The sequence below is a fragment of the Talaromyces atroroseus genome (assembly GCF_001907595.1).
Source record: "Talaromyces atroroseus strain IBT 11181 chromosome Unknown scaffold_1, whole genome shotgun sequence".
NCBI lineage: Eukaryota > Fungi > Ascomycota > Eurotiomycetes > Eurotiales > Trichocomaceae > Talaromyces > Talaromyces atroroseus.
Window position 1 is genome coordinate 1,779,509 of NW_017971433.1, and position 18,359 is coordinate 1,797,867.

Genomic DNA, 18,359 nt, shown 5'->3' on the forward strand with positions numbered 1-18,359 from the left:
AAAGGGGGGGGGAAAAAAAGGGCCAGAACATGGCGAATCCCGAACCTTTTAATATCGCCTGCATACTGAAACCGGTGACGACCCGTGGCACATGTAAAACCCGTGCCAAATGCAGCAGCGGTCAGTTAAATAAAAATGGCCCAGACTCTCCTCTACTTGCATGTAGTTCTGCGTAGAAAGTAGTACGATTTGGTGCTTGAAATATTTTTCTATGTCGGAGAATCGGAATGCCACAGCCTTGTCCTATGATAGAAAAGGGATATATGTATGTATATGCTCCAGGAAAAGACTATTCCTTCCATGAATCTCATTGATTGTGATTGGGTCTGGGGATAAGAATCAGAAGTAACCAAAGCGAAGAAAAAAAAGGTCCCCGAGGAAATCGAAACCTCAGCGTGCGAGTCAGAGTCGCCTATGAGGTTAACACAACACAACACAACACAGGGGATAGCTCCAAGTCTTTTGATTTCCATGTTCATTGATATGTGTAATTGCAAGAGTTGACTGTTCCTAGGGATTATCAATGCTTGCGTGAGCATTGGAAATCGGCGCTGCTGACAAATTCGGAGTTAACTAAGCTGACTAACTAGTTAACTAGTTAACGATGTATAGTTTGAGGTCGTAGTGAGCTATGGCGTGCCTGAATGAGAAACAGCCTCGCGAGCGGCGAGCGCTGCATGTTTTCGCCGATTTTAACCTTAATACCACCAGGTGGGGAATCGGGATTCAGTCAAGCGTGCTCCGATGTCCGTAGTGAAGATAGTATAAATAGTGGCATCAAAATGCCCCTCCGTGCGGTGCAGCTGAGTTTGTATCTTTAAACACAATCATGGCTTCTGACCCCTTCTTCTCCGCCGTCCTCGGCCGCCGCACCGTCTACGCCCTGTCAGACTCCTCTCCCATCCCCGACTCGCGCATCCAGGAGATTGTCGTGAAGGCCATCAAGCACTCGCCCAGCACATTCAACGTGCAGTCTGCCCGCGCCGTGATTCTGCTCAAGGATGAGCACAGGAAATTCTGGGACTATGCCCTCGAGTTCATCAAGGCGGCCCTGCCCGAAGAGGTCGTGAAGCAACTTGGCGCTAGAATTGCTGGATTCCGAGCGGCATACGGCTCAGTAAGTATTCGCTTCTCTGAAATGAAACAATAGCAAAGAGCACGCGCTAACCCCCGGTTGTCTAGGTTTTGTTTTTTGAGGCCAAAGCCGATCTAGACGCCCTGGCCCAGGAGCATGCCATTGTGGCTCCTTTTATAACCGAGTGGTCCGATACCTCGTCAGGAATCAATCAGTTTGCCGGTATGTTCGCTTCTCGTTTATCTTTTTCCACATTTTTTTTCTTCTGTCCTTTTTTTTTTTTTTTTTTGGCTTTCTGCCTTCTTTCCCACTGACAGTGTCTATTCCAAACAGTGTGGGCAGCACTCTCAGCTGAAGGCCTCGGTGCCAATCTGCAGCATTATAACTTTTTACCGCCTCTGGTCGAGAAGGTCAAGGCGGAGTGGAACATTCCCCAGGACTGGTTGCTTAAATCACAACTGGTGTTTGGGACACCTACCGGGGGACCTCGTGAGAAGACCTTCAAGCCTGTCGAGGACCGGGTCAAGGTCTACGGTCAATAAACCGACTCGAGGCTTTTACTCGACGATCGGAGACCTAGATAGGTAGATAGATAGATGCGTATAAGCCAAGATAGCAGTTGAATTGCATGCGCAACCATCATCGCTGGACACCCGCAGTAAACTGGGGCGCGGTATGCCCAACGTATCGATACCTACCCAAAGGCGCCAAGATAAGAAAGAAGCAACGCAAGCAAACTCGTAAGCTTAGTTACTGTTGCATTAGTTACGCAGTCAGCTTGTACGGCTCTCGATTGGATTCCGTGGATGTCGCCAAAGAGCCGCGTCAGCTGACCACCGCCGCGCCGCGCACTCTTCCTTGTTTTGCGTTTTGCGTTTTGCTTTTTGCGGCTGACAACAACAACAGTCAGCCTTGCGATGCTAACTGCAAATCACACCCCTGGCAACCCTTGCAGTGGACTACATACATCCTGCACACGACACATTACCTGCTCGTCCCTCGGCTGAGTTCAACCCTCCATACCTTCTAGCCGTGAGTGAGTCCCCAGCTGCAGTGGCCATCAGAGTCGAAATTGACACTAGAATGCAGATCGTCGAATCATTCTGGGACAGAATCATTCATTCCGCTGCTTATAGGATAAAAGCCTGTTATAATACAGGATTTCTTTCATTTCCGCGCCAACGGATATTCAAAAAAAGAAAAAAAGAAAAAGGGCTGCTGCTACCGCGCCTTCTGTTCTCTCCTTGAGCGGTGGAACTTGATTGACTCGAGGAGTATTCTCAGCCATCCACACCAAAGGAATCTTGTTCCTGATGCATCCACATGGGTTTCACTCTCCGCCTCCTCATCCTCCGCCTGGTTGGGGAGGAGGCCATCATCCCTCACACCACGGGCATCACCACCATCCACCACAGGGGCCTCCTCCATCAGTAGGAGAATTTTTACCACACCATAGGCATTACCAGCCACCGCCGGGACCGCCTCCACCGTCGCTAAGAGAACAGTCACCGCATCACAGGCACTATCAGCCACCGCCAGGGCCGCCTCCGCCATCGGTAAGAGAACATTCACCAGCCCACGGGCAGTATCAACCACCCCCTGGGCCGCCTCCACCATCCGTAGGGGGTTATCCTTCTAGGCCAACCACGCATCCGTAAGTGTCCATGTAAGATCTAAGGATCGTATGATACCTACACCCAGCCAGAAACTGTGTCTAAATAGGTTGTACAACGAAAATAGTACTCCTCCACATAGACCGCAGAGTCTCCCTCCACAACCTCATCGAGTCAATACTCTCCCGCCTACTTCTACACCCCCTGTGCCTGTACGACACAGCCCAGTGCCTCCACAAAGCAGTCCAGCGCCATCATACCATATGCGTAAGTAAGCTGTTGTGCATATGTCATGAACCGGAATGCCTACATGGATACCGTATCGTAAATAAAAAAAAAAGGGTTAAAAACTAAAATACAGCACAGGAAGCCACCCCCCTCCATACGCATCTCTACCTCCCACGCCGCCTCAATCACCGCAATCCTTCGGCCACGGAGCACCTTCTAGCTATCAATTCCAATACTCGAATTGCTCGGGAAAGCGGAAAGCGTTGCTGATCGGAATCAACTATTTCGGACAAGCCAATCAACTTAAAGGATGCATCAATGATGTTACTCAAATGTCAACGTTTCTGAACCAAGTCTACGGCTATCGACGAGAGGATATGGTCATTCTGACCGATGACCAGCAAAACCCTCTCAGCCAACCGACCAAGGCTAACATTATCCGTGCCATGCATTGGTTGGTAAAGGATGCGATGCCTAACGATTCTTTATTTGTCCATTTCTCGGGTATGTTCTCCTTTTCCTTCTTTCATACAGAGCAAACATGATATTCTCTTTTGTTATAACTGGGCATGTTCAGTCGGTTGTGTTAACACTTTTGAGCAGGTCATGGTGGCCGGACCCCAGATCTTGACGGAGACGAAGACGACGGTGAGTGAACGTTGACATTCTTTACTCGAAGGAAAACAAACTGACGTATCTAGGATTTGATGATGTTATATACCCTGTCGATTACAAGAATGCTGGTCATATTGTTGACGATGACATGCATGATATCATGTATGTTTTGGATTTGATCCCTTGAGAAAAGTCCACTATACTCATATACTCTACTCATAGGGTTAAACCGCTTCAACCCGGTGTTCGTCTCACAGCCATATTCGATTCGTGCCATTCAGGAACTGCATTAGATCTTCCTTTCATCTACTCCACCCAGGTTTGTCACCGAGACGCCATGTTTTCGTCAATTTCTGAATTATTAATCCCATGTCCGAAATTTTAGGGAGTCTTGAAAGAACCAAACCTTGCCAAGGAAGCCGCTCAGGATCTCTTCAGTGCATTTTCAGCATATGGGAAGGGGGATATCAGCGGTGTTGCCCAGACGGCGATTGGGTTTTTCAAAAAGGCGACAATTGGAGGCTCAGCACGCGAGAGACGGATGATGACGAAGACTTCGCCTGCAGACGTGGTGATGTTTTCTGGGTCGAAGGACACACAGACATCGTAAGAACCTTTCTTCGTACATACACTTAAGATAAAATTGGGATGCTAATACTCCAACTAGTGCCGATACGTTTCAAGGCGGACAAGCCAGAGGGGCCCTGAGTTGGGCATTCATCGAGACGCTCAAGCAGTACCCAAAACAGAGTTATTTACAATTGCTTAATAACATTAGGGCGAAACTCGAGCGAAACTATTCGCAGAAGCCGCAGCTGAGCTGTAGTCATCCGTTGGGTTTGTGATTCAGAAACATTCCCACAACAGATGGCTCGTTATACTAACTACATGGAAATACAGATGTGCATCTTCTTTTTGTGATGTGATTATGTTTTAGAGCGTAGCGTTTCCTGAGCATATGGTATCTGCTACATAATGCATATTATAGACGTGACATTTTTCTCATGGATGACGCACCAATCCCTGCGAATTATCCGATTTAGCAATGTGTAAAAAAAAAAAAAAAAAAAAACTTTTGATTCAACTCTATATACTTCTGGGATATCATCATCATTCACATATATAATCTCAGGTCATCAAGTTGCTCGTCTCATAAACTCTGTGGTGCCCAACGAATCTCATAACCAAACACAGTGCGACGGAGTTTCTCGTCCTGTGTCAAACAACAGGTTAGCATTTATACCTTTGGCAAACCCAAAGTGCAAAGAATAAAAAAGGTACTTACCCCGGGATCATCCTCAAAGAGAACCTTGTCCACAATCTGCTCAAAAACCTTAGTGACCATGAACCCGCTCTCCTCTGCCAACGGGAAAAACTTCTCCGTCTTGGGCAGAAGCCATGGCTGATACGGAGTGAAAATGACCAGCGCAACTGCGTCTGCCGACTTTTTCAGAGTCTTCTGCATGGTCAATATCAAATTGGGATGCTCTCGATGGCTGTATACAACGTCGGCCATGATCAATGTGTCAAATGCCTTTTCGGCTGGCAGAAACGACATGACCTCATCGGTATCTGCGCCCCATTTATAACCGGCGACATGCAAGTGTGAGTTCTCGGGGATGAGAGACGCAGCCGCCGCAGCGTTCTGACGCATGTTGTCGACTAAGTCCGGATCATGGTAGTCTGTCATGACAACTGTGCGGGCGCCCCTGATGGCAGCAATGATGCTGGGAACGCCTGCAGCGGCTCCAACCTCGAACACATCTTTGTCCTTGACTAATCTCTCGGCATTTCGTTCCAGGTACTCCGCACTCACACGGCCGGCGTTCCATAGCATATTACCCTCCACGAAGGAAAGCGAAAAAAAAATATCGGCGCCACTATCAGTTTGATGCATTCCCAAATGAAAAATCATAAAGAATAGAAGCACAAAAAAAAAATGAAAAGGCACAAAAACAGAACGGGGAAACGGCTCAGTCGTCGCATACGTATAGAGGATGGCTGCCAACTAGGCGCACACGTATAGTTTCGCCAGACAGCATCTGGTGCTCTGCGAAGGTGGGCTGTTTCTCTTCAGCGTAGAACCCGCTGGGATCCTGGAAGATATCGGCGGCCCCATCGAGGTGCGTGCCACCATCATCGTCCTGGTGTTCTGCCATGGTCACGCCAACGTAGGATAATTTGTGCAAAAAGGTCAGTGAGGTCAACGAAGGAAGGAATCTTTCGAAGCGCTCCTCGCTCGTGATTGGCCGCGACGGCCTCGGGATATCCCACTTGGTACGGTCACGTGCGTGCCGCGCGAGTACTGGATTGCTAGGCCGCATCAGCCAATAGGATGCGCCACTTCTCGCCGGAAGAGCGTCGGGCTACGTCAGTTACAGTACGACGTAATTACGGCATAAAACCCTGGAGATGCCTGCTTGGCCAGGCACGTGCTGCGGGGGAGATACAGGCTCAATACGATAAATTACATCCATGCAGCCGAGGGGGGAACTTTGGATCTTCCTTTCCTCCTTTGAGCTCATCACTCCCATTCCCCTCTCCTACCCCCAAAGCTTCAACCTCCTTTCCACCCCCCGCCGAGAGAAAGAACAAACGCACGATAGAAGACTTTCAATTTACCGGCGATTGTCGCATGCGTACGGTACTACTTAGATTTCCTACTTCGATAATCACCCCGGGGCTTGCGTCCGAACGAAAACGCCATTTCCTCATCAGGGAGCTTACTACCGGCGAACGAACCCCCCCCCCCCTCTCCCCCAAAAATCGGCCTTGCCTAGGAACTATTTATGGTTCATTCATTCATCGACAGTGAAAGAATACTTCCAGCCTGTTTTTTTGCTTCTTGCGCCCGTGCCCGCCCTAAAAAACGCCGCCACCAGCACCGACCGATTGCTGACCCTCTCTCTACCTGTCACATGCCTAGGACCTGACTATCCTTGTGAACGATACGCTAGGGTGCAAGGCTTCTGACAATTCGACGGGCTCAATAGTTTCTTTTACTTCGTCATTTTCAGAGATCCGACACCATGGACAACAACCGATATAACCTGCGCTCGTCTTCCGGGCAACAGCCAGTCGCTCCGTCATTATTTCCGACCTCGTCGACGACTGCGGGCATGACCGTTGGTAACTCAGCGTTTACAAATACATCGGCGGCAACCACAACGGCGGCAACAGGATTTTCTTCCTCGTTGGTATCGGCATCAAACATCTCACAAGCTGCTCTCCAAGCGGGACGGCATCCGCAACAGCTTCCTCAGCAACCGCCACCGCCTCTTGCTGAACAGCAGAATCAACAATGTTTTTCCGCGACACAGGCTGGCCCCGATCCTTCTACAGAACTCATGGCTGAGCAGCAGCAGTATTATCAACAGCAACAACAACAACAGCAACAACAAGCACAAGCACAGGGCATAAACATGGGTGGACCGGCGGCAACGGCCCCGTTTTTACAAGATTTCACCCTCGTTGCTGAAGCTGTGAAGAGAGTGCAGATGGATGCCGTCATGACCGAGATGGAAAGCATTACTCTCTGAATGCAGAGTTACAGGAGTCAGTCATATCAAACATGCAACCTCGGCGGGGCGTTTCTTTTCTCTTTCTTTTGGCTTTCTTTTTTTTATATATATATACACATTCATGTTTCCCGGTGCTCGTTTTCATCTATCTGTCCTTTGATTGGCATATCTCGAAAGCAATTGGCAAATGGCGTTACGGTACTACTATCGCGGGGGTAGATAGTACTTTTTATTTTCTAGGCGTCGGGTTTCATATGGGTTTGGATACTACTTATTTTAAAAATTCTGCGGTCAAACAAAAAGTGGTTTATTCCATATGTCACACTCTGTTTCCCACATGTATACCTTCCCAATCAACCAAATAATGCATTCACTCAAACCAGATTCAAACATAGACAGGAAGAAAGTAAAGGATTTACAAAGCAAGTATTTGTAACCGTCAACATTATACATTTCGTCAATCTCCCCAAGAAAGCCAAGCTGAAAGGGTGTTTGTTCAACGGAGTAGGCTAGAGACTACTTCCCCCCCCTAAATACAGATGAAGAAGCCAAAAAAGAATAATAATCCTGGAAGTGAATGCCACGCCAGTCCGATCTGCTTTGATTATGCATTATTAAAGTCCATTAATAAGTAGATGTAGTTGTCAATCCGATATAAAAACTCGCGCTAGGAATTTGGTGGCTCGGTGAGCAGCAGTCCTCTTTTGCTTCTCTGATTTTTCGCTATGTCCATGCCCAGAAGGCTGTGACTGAGTTGCAGATTCGAAATTTCGGGGTTTCGAGAAGTTTCTGATGGAGCGACTTGTTGTGTTGCTGCTGGAAGCTGTGGCGGGAATGTAGCTGGTGTGAGGTCTGATGGGGTTGGGCGAGGCGATGCTGTTATTAGTGGTGGTGTCGTCATCTGGAAGAGGTGTTGTTCTGTATTGTGTGCGGCCATGAGGAGAGATGAAACTGTCGGGAGAATATGGCATGGGTTTTGAGGGTGATCTTGTGGGTGCTGCAGGCGGAAGGGGGAAAGTGTTGGCATGTTGAGCGTCTTCTCCAGCTGCCCGGATTGTGCTCAGGGTTTCATTGCTACGCGTGAATGAGTGCTGAGACATGGGGGAGGGTTTTCGGAACCGGAGGTTGAATATCGACATTCGCCGGGATGACTCTCCAGAGACAGAGGCACTGTCGGAAACATAGCTCATGGCGGACGTGGTTTTGCGACGAATAGGTCTCGGAGGGGATGGTGGCAAGGAGGGGGGAGAAGAAACAGCAACGTCTGGTTGATTGTCTTGGATATGGTGGTCTGTGGTGTCTGCACTTGGAGAAGGCTTCTCATCTGGAGGTGGAGTTGCCTCCAAGGTTGGAGAAGCGGCGGTCGAAGAGGCGGGTGTAGTGTATTCATCACCAGGCGCAAAGGTGGTAGCCATTGACCGGATGGTTGAGTTGGTAGATGACCCCGTCGAGTCTACTCCCGGTCTATCAACCCTGCTAGGTATATATGTCGATTGTGTTAGATGCTGCGATGCCCTCCTAAGCATCACCGATATCCTCTTCGACGAAGACTCCAATGGCTCCGGTGCCTCTGGGATCCCTGGTCGAAGCGTCGACGAGAAAGGCGATGGTCCATGCCGGGAAGATGGGCGAATCGGTGCGGTCGAGTAATAGGTTCGGGATCGTAACGGGGACACCAGCTTCTTGGAACGCACTATATGTTCTGATGGCTGTTCGAGGCCATACAGTGCAACAGGAGTCGAGCTAGGGTCGCCATCCACGATTGGGGTCGAGTAAAATCGAGGCGGTGCGCCTCTCTGTGCAAGCAATTCGACTTTTGATGGTGCTGGCGGCTCTATTGTTGATGTTGGCGACTCGCAATACAGCCCTTCATCCTCTGTTTGCTCTGCGGTCATTTCGTGCTCGGTAGCGAATCTCTGCTGATCCGAGGTATCTATGCGGTGCGGCAGCAGCGACACCGGTCGTGAAGTTGTAACTTGTGGTCCTTGATCGTTCAACAAACTGTCCCACCGCGGTGTTTGGTAGACGGCCGGGGGTTGCTGATTATAATGCTGCTGTTCCTCGTCAAGATCGGCCATGGTAGCTGCCTCTGCCTCTGGCTCGCTCTGTTCTGCTTCTTCTGTCACTGGTTCTTCTGGCGGTGTCTCAGCCGGTAGCTCAGCGACGACGTGAGCGGTGCCGTGTCCATAATAAAAGTCGCCGTTGGTTTCTACTAGGCTCGACCCATCCAGGGAGGCTTGGAAAGGAAATCGGAGCGTCGCGGACATCGTATTGTATTCGTCAGCCGCCATGCTTGGTTAGCAGTACGTATGCTTGACAGATAGTGGGTCGAGGCGAATCTCCGTAGGATCCAGTGCGAAATTAGTCATGTTCATCATATGGATGCTCTTGTAGACGGTATGCAGGCACTGGGTGGCACGGTCGACGCAAAGATGGGCCATCAGCACATGTTATGGAGGACTTTTCAGAGACAGCATACAGTGAAATAGGCGATCCAATGAATCCAGTGCAGTGCATACAGGTGAAGAGTATAGCATGGTCAATTAGACGCTGTGGAGTGGTTTGTGGCGTGACAGAGTCTATTTTCCCACAGGGGTACATGTACATCTCTATGACAGATCATTGGATGCCAGTCAAAAAATGAAGAGACAAACCCACCTTCCATAACTAATTCTCAACAGTACGCACCGAACAGTGGGGAGCAGCTCAAAGGCATCACTGGTGTCGCATTGCAGTGTCTGTACAAACTACATGTTAGTTACATCGTATACTCTGTATGACTGGCTGTGTGCTAACTACAGTCCGTCATACAAAGCAAAGATGAGGTTGCCGCGAGTGCCAAAAATAGACGCACATGCGTACTAGCCAATACCGTGTTCTTGGCTGTGTTTCAGATAAAAACACGGTGCTTTACCGGCTTCATACGCGGCGAAACCAAATACCGAACTATGAAACTATGAAAGAACGGAAGGAAAGCGATCAGCTCGATTGCGACTCCAAAATACAGAGGCACTCGGTATGTCCTCTGCAGCAGCAGACGGAGTAGGACAATGACTCTGACATCGTCAGTCATCTGTGTCACAGTGCAGTCTGAACCAATTCCAAGACACGTAAGCCGTCGTGTTCCGAATGGCTCAGGGGTAGGCGTCGTCGTCGTGTTGTCGTCAAGAGACCCCGTCAATGACGAGTAAGGACGGCCCCGTTTCCGTGCGGAGTTTCAATTAGATTTTTTTTTTTTTTTTCTTTTCTTTTCTTTTCCTTCCCCTGAAAGGGAAAAGAAGACAAACAGAGAAAAGGAGCAGCGCTGCGGTTTGCATTGTTTGCATGGGTACTCTGCCTGAGGCTGCCACTTTTGTCGTCCTTCCTCCCAAGCATAACACACATCATAAGACAGCTAGCTCTATTTGTACCTTTCGAGTATGCTTGGCCTTTTTTATAGCAGTATTTGACCGAGCTTCAACGTCTGAAATGGGTTGAATATCGTAGTATATTTCGACGGCGTCACACATCGATCTACAACTACAACGCAGTTGCAATAAAGTCACAAAGAAATTACACATCACCAAGCAAAGAAGTATCATGCGTGATCGAACGAAACACCACCATAGTTAAAACCAAAATAAGTGCATGAACAAAACTGTTCCTAATCACTCCCGATCAAGAAACACATTCGGGGGTGGGGCTGACAGTGCGGGGATCCCAAAAAAAAAAAAAAAAAAGAAAGAAGTCCATCTCCACGGCCATCGGTGATGGTCATGCATACACACGCTGTGCTCTCCTCCTCCTCGTGCTGCCGAACATGCCGGTCAGTTTGAAAAATACTCTGAATATTACATCGACCCCTGACTAACTTGGGCCGCAGTTGATTATGCTGACCGGATACCCGTGCTCGGGCTTATCCTACCGTGCCAAACAACTGGCCGAACTCCTCGAGACGACACAGAATCAAGTCTTTGACGCCCTCGAGAACGACAATAACACCAGCGAGCAGAGTAGCTCAAATGCGAACCCGAAGCAGGATCAGAAACGATTCACCTTCCATATAGTGCCCTCGCACGATCCTTCGCATCCCCGAACCGTGTACGATCACGCTCGCACCGAGAAAGAAGCACGAGCGGTAGCCTTTGCGCGAGTAAAGCGCGCATTGGCCAAAGATGCGTTTGTTATCCTCGATGGAATGAATTACATCAAGGGTTATCGCTACCAATTATGGTGTGAAGCAAAAGCCATGGGCACCACGTGCTGTGTGGTAAGCCCAGGCCCAGTCTCTATTGCGCGCGCGCGCGCGCGCAAAGCTAGAAAGGAGTCCATTCTGACAACCAACGCTCGATCATTAGGTCCATGTCGGAACCCCAATTGACAAATGTGTGGCAATCAATAATGCACGCTTACGCCGTCGTCAATCCTCCCACCAAGACAGTCAACTACCCGAAACCTCAGAGGCAGTAGACGACCTCGCAGAGCCCGACAACGAGGAACCCTACCCATCCGACCTGCACAATAACCTGGTTTTCAGATACGAAGAGCCAAGCACGCACAGTCGGTGGGATAAGCCTTTATTTACAGTCCCATGGACAGATCCTACTCCTCCAATTGAAGAAATATGGACTGCCACAACAGGAATCGCAATAGAAAAGAACCCAACAACATCACCGTCATCATCAGAAACAACACCACCACCGAATTCACTAGCGGCCCTTCTCCATACCAATCCCAATTCCCTGCCACCTTCTTCACTCTCGAACCCACCCCCTCGTCCATCAGATACAGCCAGCGTCGCATTCACCGTTCGTTCCACCGCTCCAGGCAGCGGGGGCCGACTCGGCCGACCCCGAATCCAGCCTCACCAGGCAACCGTCTTACCCGCGCAAACAGACCCAGGAGCGCTGTACGGATTCGAAAAACGAACTTCAGCCATCGTAACCGCCATTCGGAACTTCACTTTATCCAACCCGTCCGCTGAAGCGGCTCTTGCGCAACAAATGTCCAATTCTACCACCATTCGTGCCGACGAGGCGGGCCTCTCTATCCCCGTGCCCGATGCTTCAATCCCCGTCTTTATACCGGCACATGTCGTGCGGTCCGCGCCAACGGATGAACTCGCCGGTGCTGGTGGCATATTGACTCTTCCGCGTCTACAGCGTTTGCGGCGCCAGTGGATCAGTCAGAATAGAACTTTTGTTGGAATAGGTCATAAGCAAATACAGGGTGCTTTGGGTGTTGATCAGATTGGTGACGCGTTTGTTCGTTATTTGAATTTTGAATTTGCAGGTGATACTGCGGAATAGGCCTCTTTTTTTTTTTTTTTTTTTTTTTTTTTTTTTTTTTTCATTCTGTTTATAGAAGGGAGGGAAAAGCACATAGATTACTTTTCGATTGCGAATCAATATCAAAGATAAATAGTTATATACCATGGGATAATCACCAATTAACAAAATTGCAATATACAAACATCAAACCTATCAAAATTCCTCCAGGATTGCTCCGTGTCTTGTTTTTTTAGCCGCTCGTGAACATGTTTCTATTCACACCTTTTACGAACCAAAGCTCCAACAAAAAAAAAACCCCCCCAAAGATAAACAATAAACGTCCCTCGCCTCGAGCGAGTACAGAAAGGCATTTGCAAGTAGATGCAACAAAATAATCCAACCCTATGAAAATACATGACTTCGGTCCCTGACCATGTGTACATTCAAAAAGTTCAAAAAAGACAAAAATAATTATTTAACAGAAAAAGCAGGAAAGAAAAGAAAAAACATCCATCCTACAGCAGTCATAGAGACTACGGTTCTTCACCGGCATTGCGATATTGAATCGAGCAATGTGCTCGACCATCCCATTATCGCTTAGTTGTAGATGGCACCATGTGCCACAGGACCATACATCTTCATCCAAAGGATTGAGACTAGTACGTCATCCAATGACTGTGGGCACTCACTGTGCTACACGGAACTTCCTTGGACAATAGACCCCGCCACATAGAACCATGTCAGTAGCCACTGTCGACAAAGTGTTGCAGGTAGTCCATATCCTTAGTCGGTGGACGCATTCAAAACGCTGTCTCTCCAAGGCAAGGACAAGTCAATACATTTCCAGAAAGAAACGGTGATATTCAAAAGGATCCAAGCTATAATTTGCCGCGGAATCATAATTCAGACCCCATTGGCCAACTGAGTGGCAGCAGAGCTAGCTTCCAGCTGTCGGTAGTTCAGTCCTAGTGTAATAAGCTCCTGAAGACTGGCATTTGCTTTTTCATGCATGACTGAGTCCTGAGGGGTGATATTGGCAAGCTTTTCCAGTAACCGCGCGCGACAGTTATAATAGTTGCGCTCGGCATTCTGGAGCCGTTGACCGTGTTGAACTGGGTTGGTCTTCATAGTATTTCCTTGGGAAGAAGTTGATTTGGTTCTCTTCATGGTTGGTGCCGTAACTGTCTTAGTGACTCTCCTCTTACGTATGCCTGCGGGATCCTTCTTCTTCAGGACTTGGCCAGTAGCATTGGTCTCTGGGGAACTGGGCTGTTCCGAAGCGGTGTAATCATGAACTCGCTTCATGTGGTCAAAAAGATTCCATCGGCGGGGAAATCCATATCCAGGAACGGCTCGTTCGCATCCTTCGAAAAGGCATAGGTGCGGGTTGTCTCCATGGCCATGGAATCCATGCGCTTCACGCTCGTGGCGGAAAAGACAAGCGTTGGAGGAAAAGTGCAAATTCTGTGCAGCACAAGCAGTGACTTTACATCTATATGGCTTCAAGTGGGAATCCAAGTATTTGCTGTTTCACTGTTAGCACCCTGTTCCCAGAGGTCAAACGCAACATGAGAACTTACTGATAAGCACATTTCTGAGTTGTTGGTGGGTGGGTGCAAGGGTTCTCTCCATTAGCGAAGGGGCAGTAGTATTTCCCGTCATTCGCGGTTGGCAGGGAATAGTACGGATGATCCCTGGGGGTCCTAATCTCGGATTTATCCTTGGTTTGTCGTACTGACTCTCCCATTTGCAAAGATGCGTAGGCTTCCGGGTCTGATTTCCTAGTGGGACGAGAGGTAGAGGCCGACAGGAGCGGCCGCTGACTTTGTTTAGAGGGTCTGATTGTCCTGAGGAGAGGAAATTAGCATTTCGAATGCGGCAGCGATGAAAAAGCAGGGACAAACCTGTTGGGATCCTGTTCGTTCAAAGGCGGCGAAAGTGGGTGGAATGGGTCGTGGACACTAATCTTTGGGTCGCTCATTAACGAATCCTCATTTCCCGGGAAAGAGTAAGCCGCCTGGGAAGATGTAGAAGCCTGGCTAGACTCCGTCAAGGGTGGAGATACTGGTGGCGACAATACATGCGAGAGATGGTCAAAGTTGGCTCCAGCAAGGTTCGCTGTGTCCAGGGACAAATTCCAGGTATCTTGTGTGGAAAACAATTGACCATCTTCATGGTGCGAAGTGTGGCCCTGTGATGCTGTATCATCTTGCATACACCCCCGAGCTGCGTCATCATTCTCATAGTTATATTCAAACAAAGAAGAAGCAAAAGCCTGGGCAAAGTGGTGTGTATGTGGGAAGTCCATCTCGGCATGTTCATGGATACCTCCGGCAGCTGGTATATCAGACAGCGAGGGAAACATAGCGGCTGTGTCATTGATGCTTGTGCTAGGAATAAGTTGATGGGAAAATGAATATGACAGCATAGCAACCTCGGGTGTCTCTGGTTGGGTAACGATGGGGCTGGACTCTATTGAGTCTGTTGTGCTTAAAGTCCATTGATCCATGTCCTGGCTTTGTCTGAATGAAAAGTGATCCTGGGAGATATCATCATCCTGGTTTGTCCTTGAAATAGTGGAAAGATCCTGAATGGCAGGAGTATGCCTTGACTGATGTTTGTTCATGGTCTGCATTTTGTTTGAGACAATGCCTTCGGAGTCCATTTTGATCATTATAGTCCCTAGGGTTCTGTCCAGAATGGATTGGGAATCAAGTGGAAATGAAAAAAATCTGGTATGATCCAGGTATGTGCACTATAAACAACATGGCAGCAGTTAGTATTGAAATGGCGTTAAGAAAGCAGAAAAAGTAAAAATAGCATGCAGAAATCAAATTCGTCGCTCAGGAATCCGGGAAATCGATCCGAAACTAGGGCAAAGATTAGTCTATGAAACTTCCATCGGATTGGTACTGGATGATTCATACAAGACCTGTAATGCCGAAAGAATGTTTCCATTGGGTCCATAGTATATGCAATTCCGTGGTCTGGTGTTCCTTGGTCAGGTTCTAATTCCAGTGTCGATTGACGGCGATAAATATTATCCAGCAACAGGTGATCCACAGGAAAAGAATCACTATCGATCTATATATGGCAGAAACAGAATAATAAGTAGTCCTTGTCGTCACTTTCAGTCGTCATCAATGGCTTTTCAAAACGGGCCATCCAGAGATTAAAGATATACTGCAGCATTATGCAGCTTGTCGGTAATTTCATCCAGGAAGCGTTCATGCCTGAATTCCAGATATGGATCAAGTTGAGTGTATTTGGTCCGGTAATACGGGAGTATGGTCGTCATAGAAAAACAAAGAAAAACAAAGTAAGGATCCACAGAGCCTTAGGATATCAGAAAGAGTCCATGTTACGGCCAAGAAAAGTCAAAAAGGATCCATTTTATGATTCAAAAGATCCAGTGGCTTCAACAGTTCATCCGAGGATTGTAAGTACAGTCCATCCTTACTCAGGGATTCGAGAAGGCCATTTGGATCCGGTCAAGTCTGAAACACACAACAACAAAGTCATCGATTGCCAACATTAAAGCTTTCGAGACATGGTATCCAAGCCACCCAACGGCTGTCAGGGGCACCAGGTAACAAATCCACGGGTATTGGTTAAATCCTTGGCAGAAAAAAAGTGCAAACTGGTGCTGGCACTCATTTCTCACAGCACCAGTTCGGTGTAAACTCCTAGTATGGGGAATCAAGCGATTTGTAGCGGAAATCCTCGGGCAAGAAAGAACAGGCGGAAGTTACATTGAGCAAGGCGTACAGGTCCAGGTGCGACAGTTCAAAGTTTCAAAACAAAAGCAGTAAGAAAAAGGGACTGGGTCTACCTGATGCGTTCTGTTCTGTCGGTATCAAGATTTGTCTATCTAGATCCTTGGCCAAAGAAACTAAAAAGAAACAAGCAAAAGGTCCTGTCCTGGGGATTTGGGATATGGGTCGAGTCTCCTATAGGATATTATGTCTTGAGAGAAGCCAGTTCTTGATGGCAGATGGTATCCTCGGGTCGGAAGTATGCAGTGTGTATCTCTCCTGAGTACAGAAGGAAGCAGTCACAGAAGATGAAAAGAGGTCGGGTGAGAGAAGGTTTAAGCTAGAAGCGCTGGCGTCAGGAGTGCGATGGTAAGTAGAGAAACGAAGAATCGAGTTGGGTATCAAGCGAATTCTTTGGGAGAATGGAAAGAGAAGAGAGTTGGGTGACAAGCGTCGGGGGGGAAGGTTGGGCTTTAATGGGAAAGACGGGCAGGAGGGCGGTGGGGCAGGCCAAGCGAGAGTGTGAGTTGGTTCAGGATGAGTGGAAGGGGCGGCCCGGCTCGCGGTGGGCCAGCGTACCAGACAGTGTGACGCTCTTAGCCTTATCGTCCACTAAATGACTCGCTGCACACGCAGCGGTGAGCTGGACGTTTCATTCCCGTCCACTCAATTACGTGCGTGACGGCCTGCTGTTGGCTGGCGACGCTCTCGTACAGTTGGCAGTGCATGACGGGGCTGCCAGAGGACACCAATCAGACAGGCGCACGAGAGTGACTATGCAACTTTGCTTACAGGACGACACTCGGCTGCTCGCTTCACTTTGTTTGTTCTCGCACATGATAATAGCAAAATCTCACAGCGCCTCGACACAGGTCGAAGCACTGCGCTCGGATTCCGAGGTTGTCAGCCAATCGCTATACCATCATTTAGGTCACGGAATATGCTACAGGGTTGCGCTGGCAAGTGATTCGTCATTGCTCTCAGACTCCGGACCGGGAAAAGCAATCCTTGAGCGAGAGGAAGAAAACATGGGCGCACCGGTCAGAATACGGGGAGACTCGTTTTGCTTTTAAACACTGAGTGGTATGTAGGATGCATTCATTGGTACTAGCCAGGTCCAGTTGGGCAGCAATGCAGGCAACTAGACGCTTTGGCCATCTACTAACTACGTGCTGTCGTTACTTGGAAAAGCGACGCAACTCAACGATCCCTGTAAACAACTTTTCGAGCGTTAGCATTCGTTGCACGCTGCAGTAAGACGTCGAGTTCAAACAAAGAAACCAGATAACAGGCAATCAGACAAAGGTGAAAGATGGTAAAGGTTTGTCATCAAAAAAAGTCGCAAGACTTTCAGGTGAACTATGCATTTAATTTGTTGCTCATCATAAGAAATGCCTCGGGTTGGGTGGTATGATAGATTGTAGCGAATGACACTAGATACTGACCTGATAATATGGGAGGCAGTAGAAAGGTCTAAGCACTGAGAATAGCCGCTGCAATAACCAGTTAACAAATGTCAACTAAAGGCGTACATTTTCCATTTGGTGATTTGATATGTGCTGAAATGTGTGCAGGCAAAGAGGATGAAGATTTTGTTGTGCGGAAGAATCAGCTCTACCCGAAGCGTTGTTTGTCCTGTTTGCTTTGGCCTATCACGTGCTTCATGTCATGTGACCCAGGTTGCGTGTAAAAGCCTCCCTCTGCCACAACTACTCTGAAAATTGGTACTGGTATTTGTTGACGAATGGAAATTCTGCTCCATCACATAAACCAGTCACTTCATAAAATATAACTATCTACGGACATATACATGACAACGGATACATTATACACTCAGTTGGGCACCGAGGCATTCAGATCATATAACCATCTTACAACAAATTCAAGCAAAGGAATATCCAAGTAAATGTCGCTTGGTATTATGATCATCTCAAGCTCCTTGAGTCAGTATGATAATTGTGGTGCATTTCGTAGATTCTCCACGACCATGCATGGCAGCATGGCAAGCCGTCACGGGATCAGTAGCATCAAGCACAGGCTAAACTCACAACTTGCTCCCTCCGCTTCCCACATGGCCTGATACTATTCAGTTCCACAACTTCAAATGACAGTATCCTCTTTCTCCTCTTGCTCTGCCAATATCCCTTCGTTGCGTAAATGAACTGGACGGGAGGTCGCCTCCGGCGGCAATCACACAATCGACCTGATTCTACATTGAAAATCCAGAAGCAACACTTCGCCAGGGCGCGTCTCAAACAACGAGAAGCTTACAGCAAAGCGCGCCTTGCATCGGCTGTAAGACC

The 18,359-nt window shown here is 48.3% G+C and overlaps 7 protein-coding genes across 7 annotated transcripts; 4 read left to right on the forward strand and 3 right to left on the reverse strand.

The window, feature by feature from the left end:
- Positions 1 to 829: 829 nt before the first annotated feature.
- On the forward strand, positions 830 to 1,617 carry UA08_01702 (hypothetical protein; the record flags this gene model as incomplete). The annotated part of the gene is made up of 3 exons (XM_020261395.1): positions 830 to 1,117; positions 1,183 to 1,297; positions 1,409 to 1,617. The coding sequence occupies 3 exons, from the start codon at positions 830 to 832 to the stop codon at positions 1,615 to 1,617; spliced, it is 612 nt and encodes a 203-aa protein (XP_020122944.1).
- Positions 1,618 to 2,398: 781 nt separating this feature from the next.
- UA08_01703 (hypothetical protein) lies at positions 2,399 to 4,457 on the forward strand (the record flags this gene model as incomplete). Its single annotated transcript, XM_020261396.1, has 10 exons — positions 2,399 to 2,505; positions 2,595 to 2,729; positions 2,798 to 2,955; positions 3,055 to 3,420; positions 3,520 to 3,564; positions 3,618 to 3,693; positions 3,754 to 3,850; positions 3,917 to 4,137; positions 4,199 to 4,368; positions 4,432 to 4,457. The coding sequence occupies 10 exons, from the start codon at positions 2,399 to 2,401 to the stop codon at positions 4,455 to 4,457; spliced, it is 1,401 nt and encodes a 466-aa protein (XP_020122943.1).
- Positions 4,458 to 4,681: 224 nt separating this feature from the next.
- On the reverse strand, positions 4,682 to 5,690 carry UA08_01704 (Protein N-methyltransferase nnt1; the record flags this gene model as incomplete). Its single annotated transcript, XM_020261397.1, has 3 exons — positions 4,682 to 4,744; positions 4,817 to 5,374; positions 5,520 to 5,690. The coding sequence occupies 3 exons, from the start codon at positions 5,688 to 5,690 to the stop codon at positions 4,682 to 4,684; spliced, it is 792 nt and encodes a 263-aa protein (XP_020122946.1).
- Positions 5,691 to 6,560: 870 nt separating this feature from the next.
- On the forward strand, positions 6,561 to 7,070 carry UA08_01705 (hypothetical protein; the record flags this gene model as incomplete). Its single annotated transcript, XM_020261398.1, has 1 exon — positions 6,561 to 7,070. One exon carries the CDS (start codon positions 6,561 to 6,563, stop codon positions 7,068 to 7,070), a length of 510 nt encoding a protein of 169 aa, XP_020122945.1.
- Positions 7,071 to 7,696: 626 nt separating this feature from the next.
- Positions 7,697 to 9,343, reverse strand: UA08_01706 (hypothetical protein; the record flags this gene model as incomplete). Its single annotated transcript, XM_020261399.1, has 1 exon — positions 7,697 to 9,343. The coding sequence occupies one exon, from the start codon at positions 9,341 to 9,343 to the stop codon at positions 7,697 to 7,699; it is 1,647 nt and encodes a 548-aa protein (XP_020122948.1).
- A 1,508-nt stretch (positions 9,344 to 10,851) lies between these two features.
- On the forward strand, positions 10,852 to 12,340 carry UA08_01707 (hypothetical protein; the record flags this gene model as incomplete). Its single annotated transcript, XM_020261400.1, has 3 exons — positions 10,852 to 10,857; positions 10,915 to 11,301; positions 11,390 to 12,340. The coding sequence occupies 3 exons, from the start codon at positions 10,852 to 10,854 to the stop codon at positions 12,338 to 12,340; spliced, it is 1,344 nt and encodes a 447-aa protein (XP_020122947.1).
- An 864-nt stretch (positions 12,341 to 13,204) lies between these two features.
- On the reverse strand, positions 13,205 to 14,966 carry UA08_01708 (hypothetical protein; the record flags this gene model as incomplete). Its single annotated transcript, XM_020261401.1, has 3 exons — positions 13,205 to 13,826; positions 13,882 to 14,082; positions 14,206 to 14,966. The coding sequence occupies 3 exons, from the start codon at positions 14,964 to 14,966 to the stop codon at positions 13,205 to 13,207; spliced, it is 1,584 nt and encodes a 527-aa protein (XP_020122940.1).
- Positions 14,967 to 18,359: the final 3,393 nt, after the last annotated feature.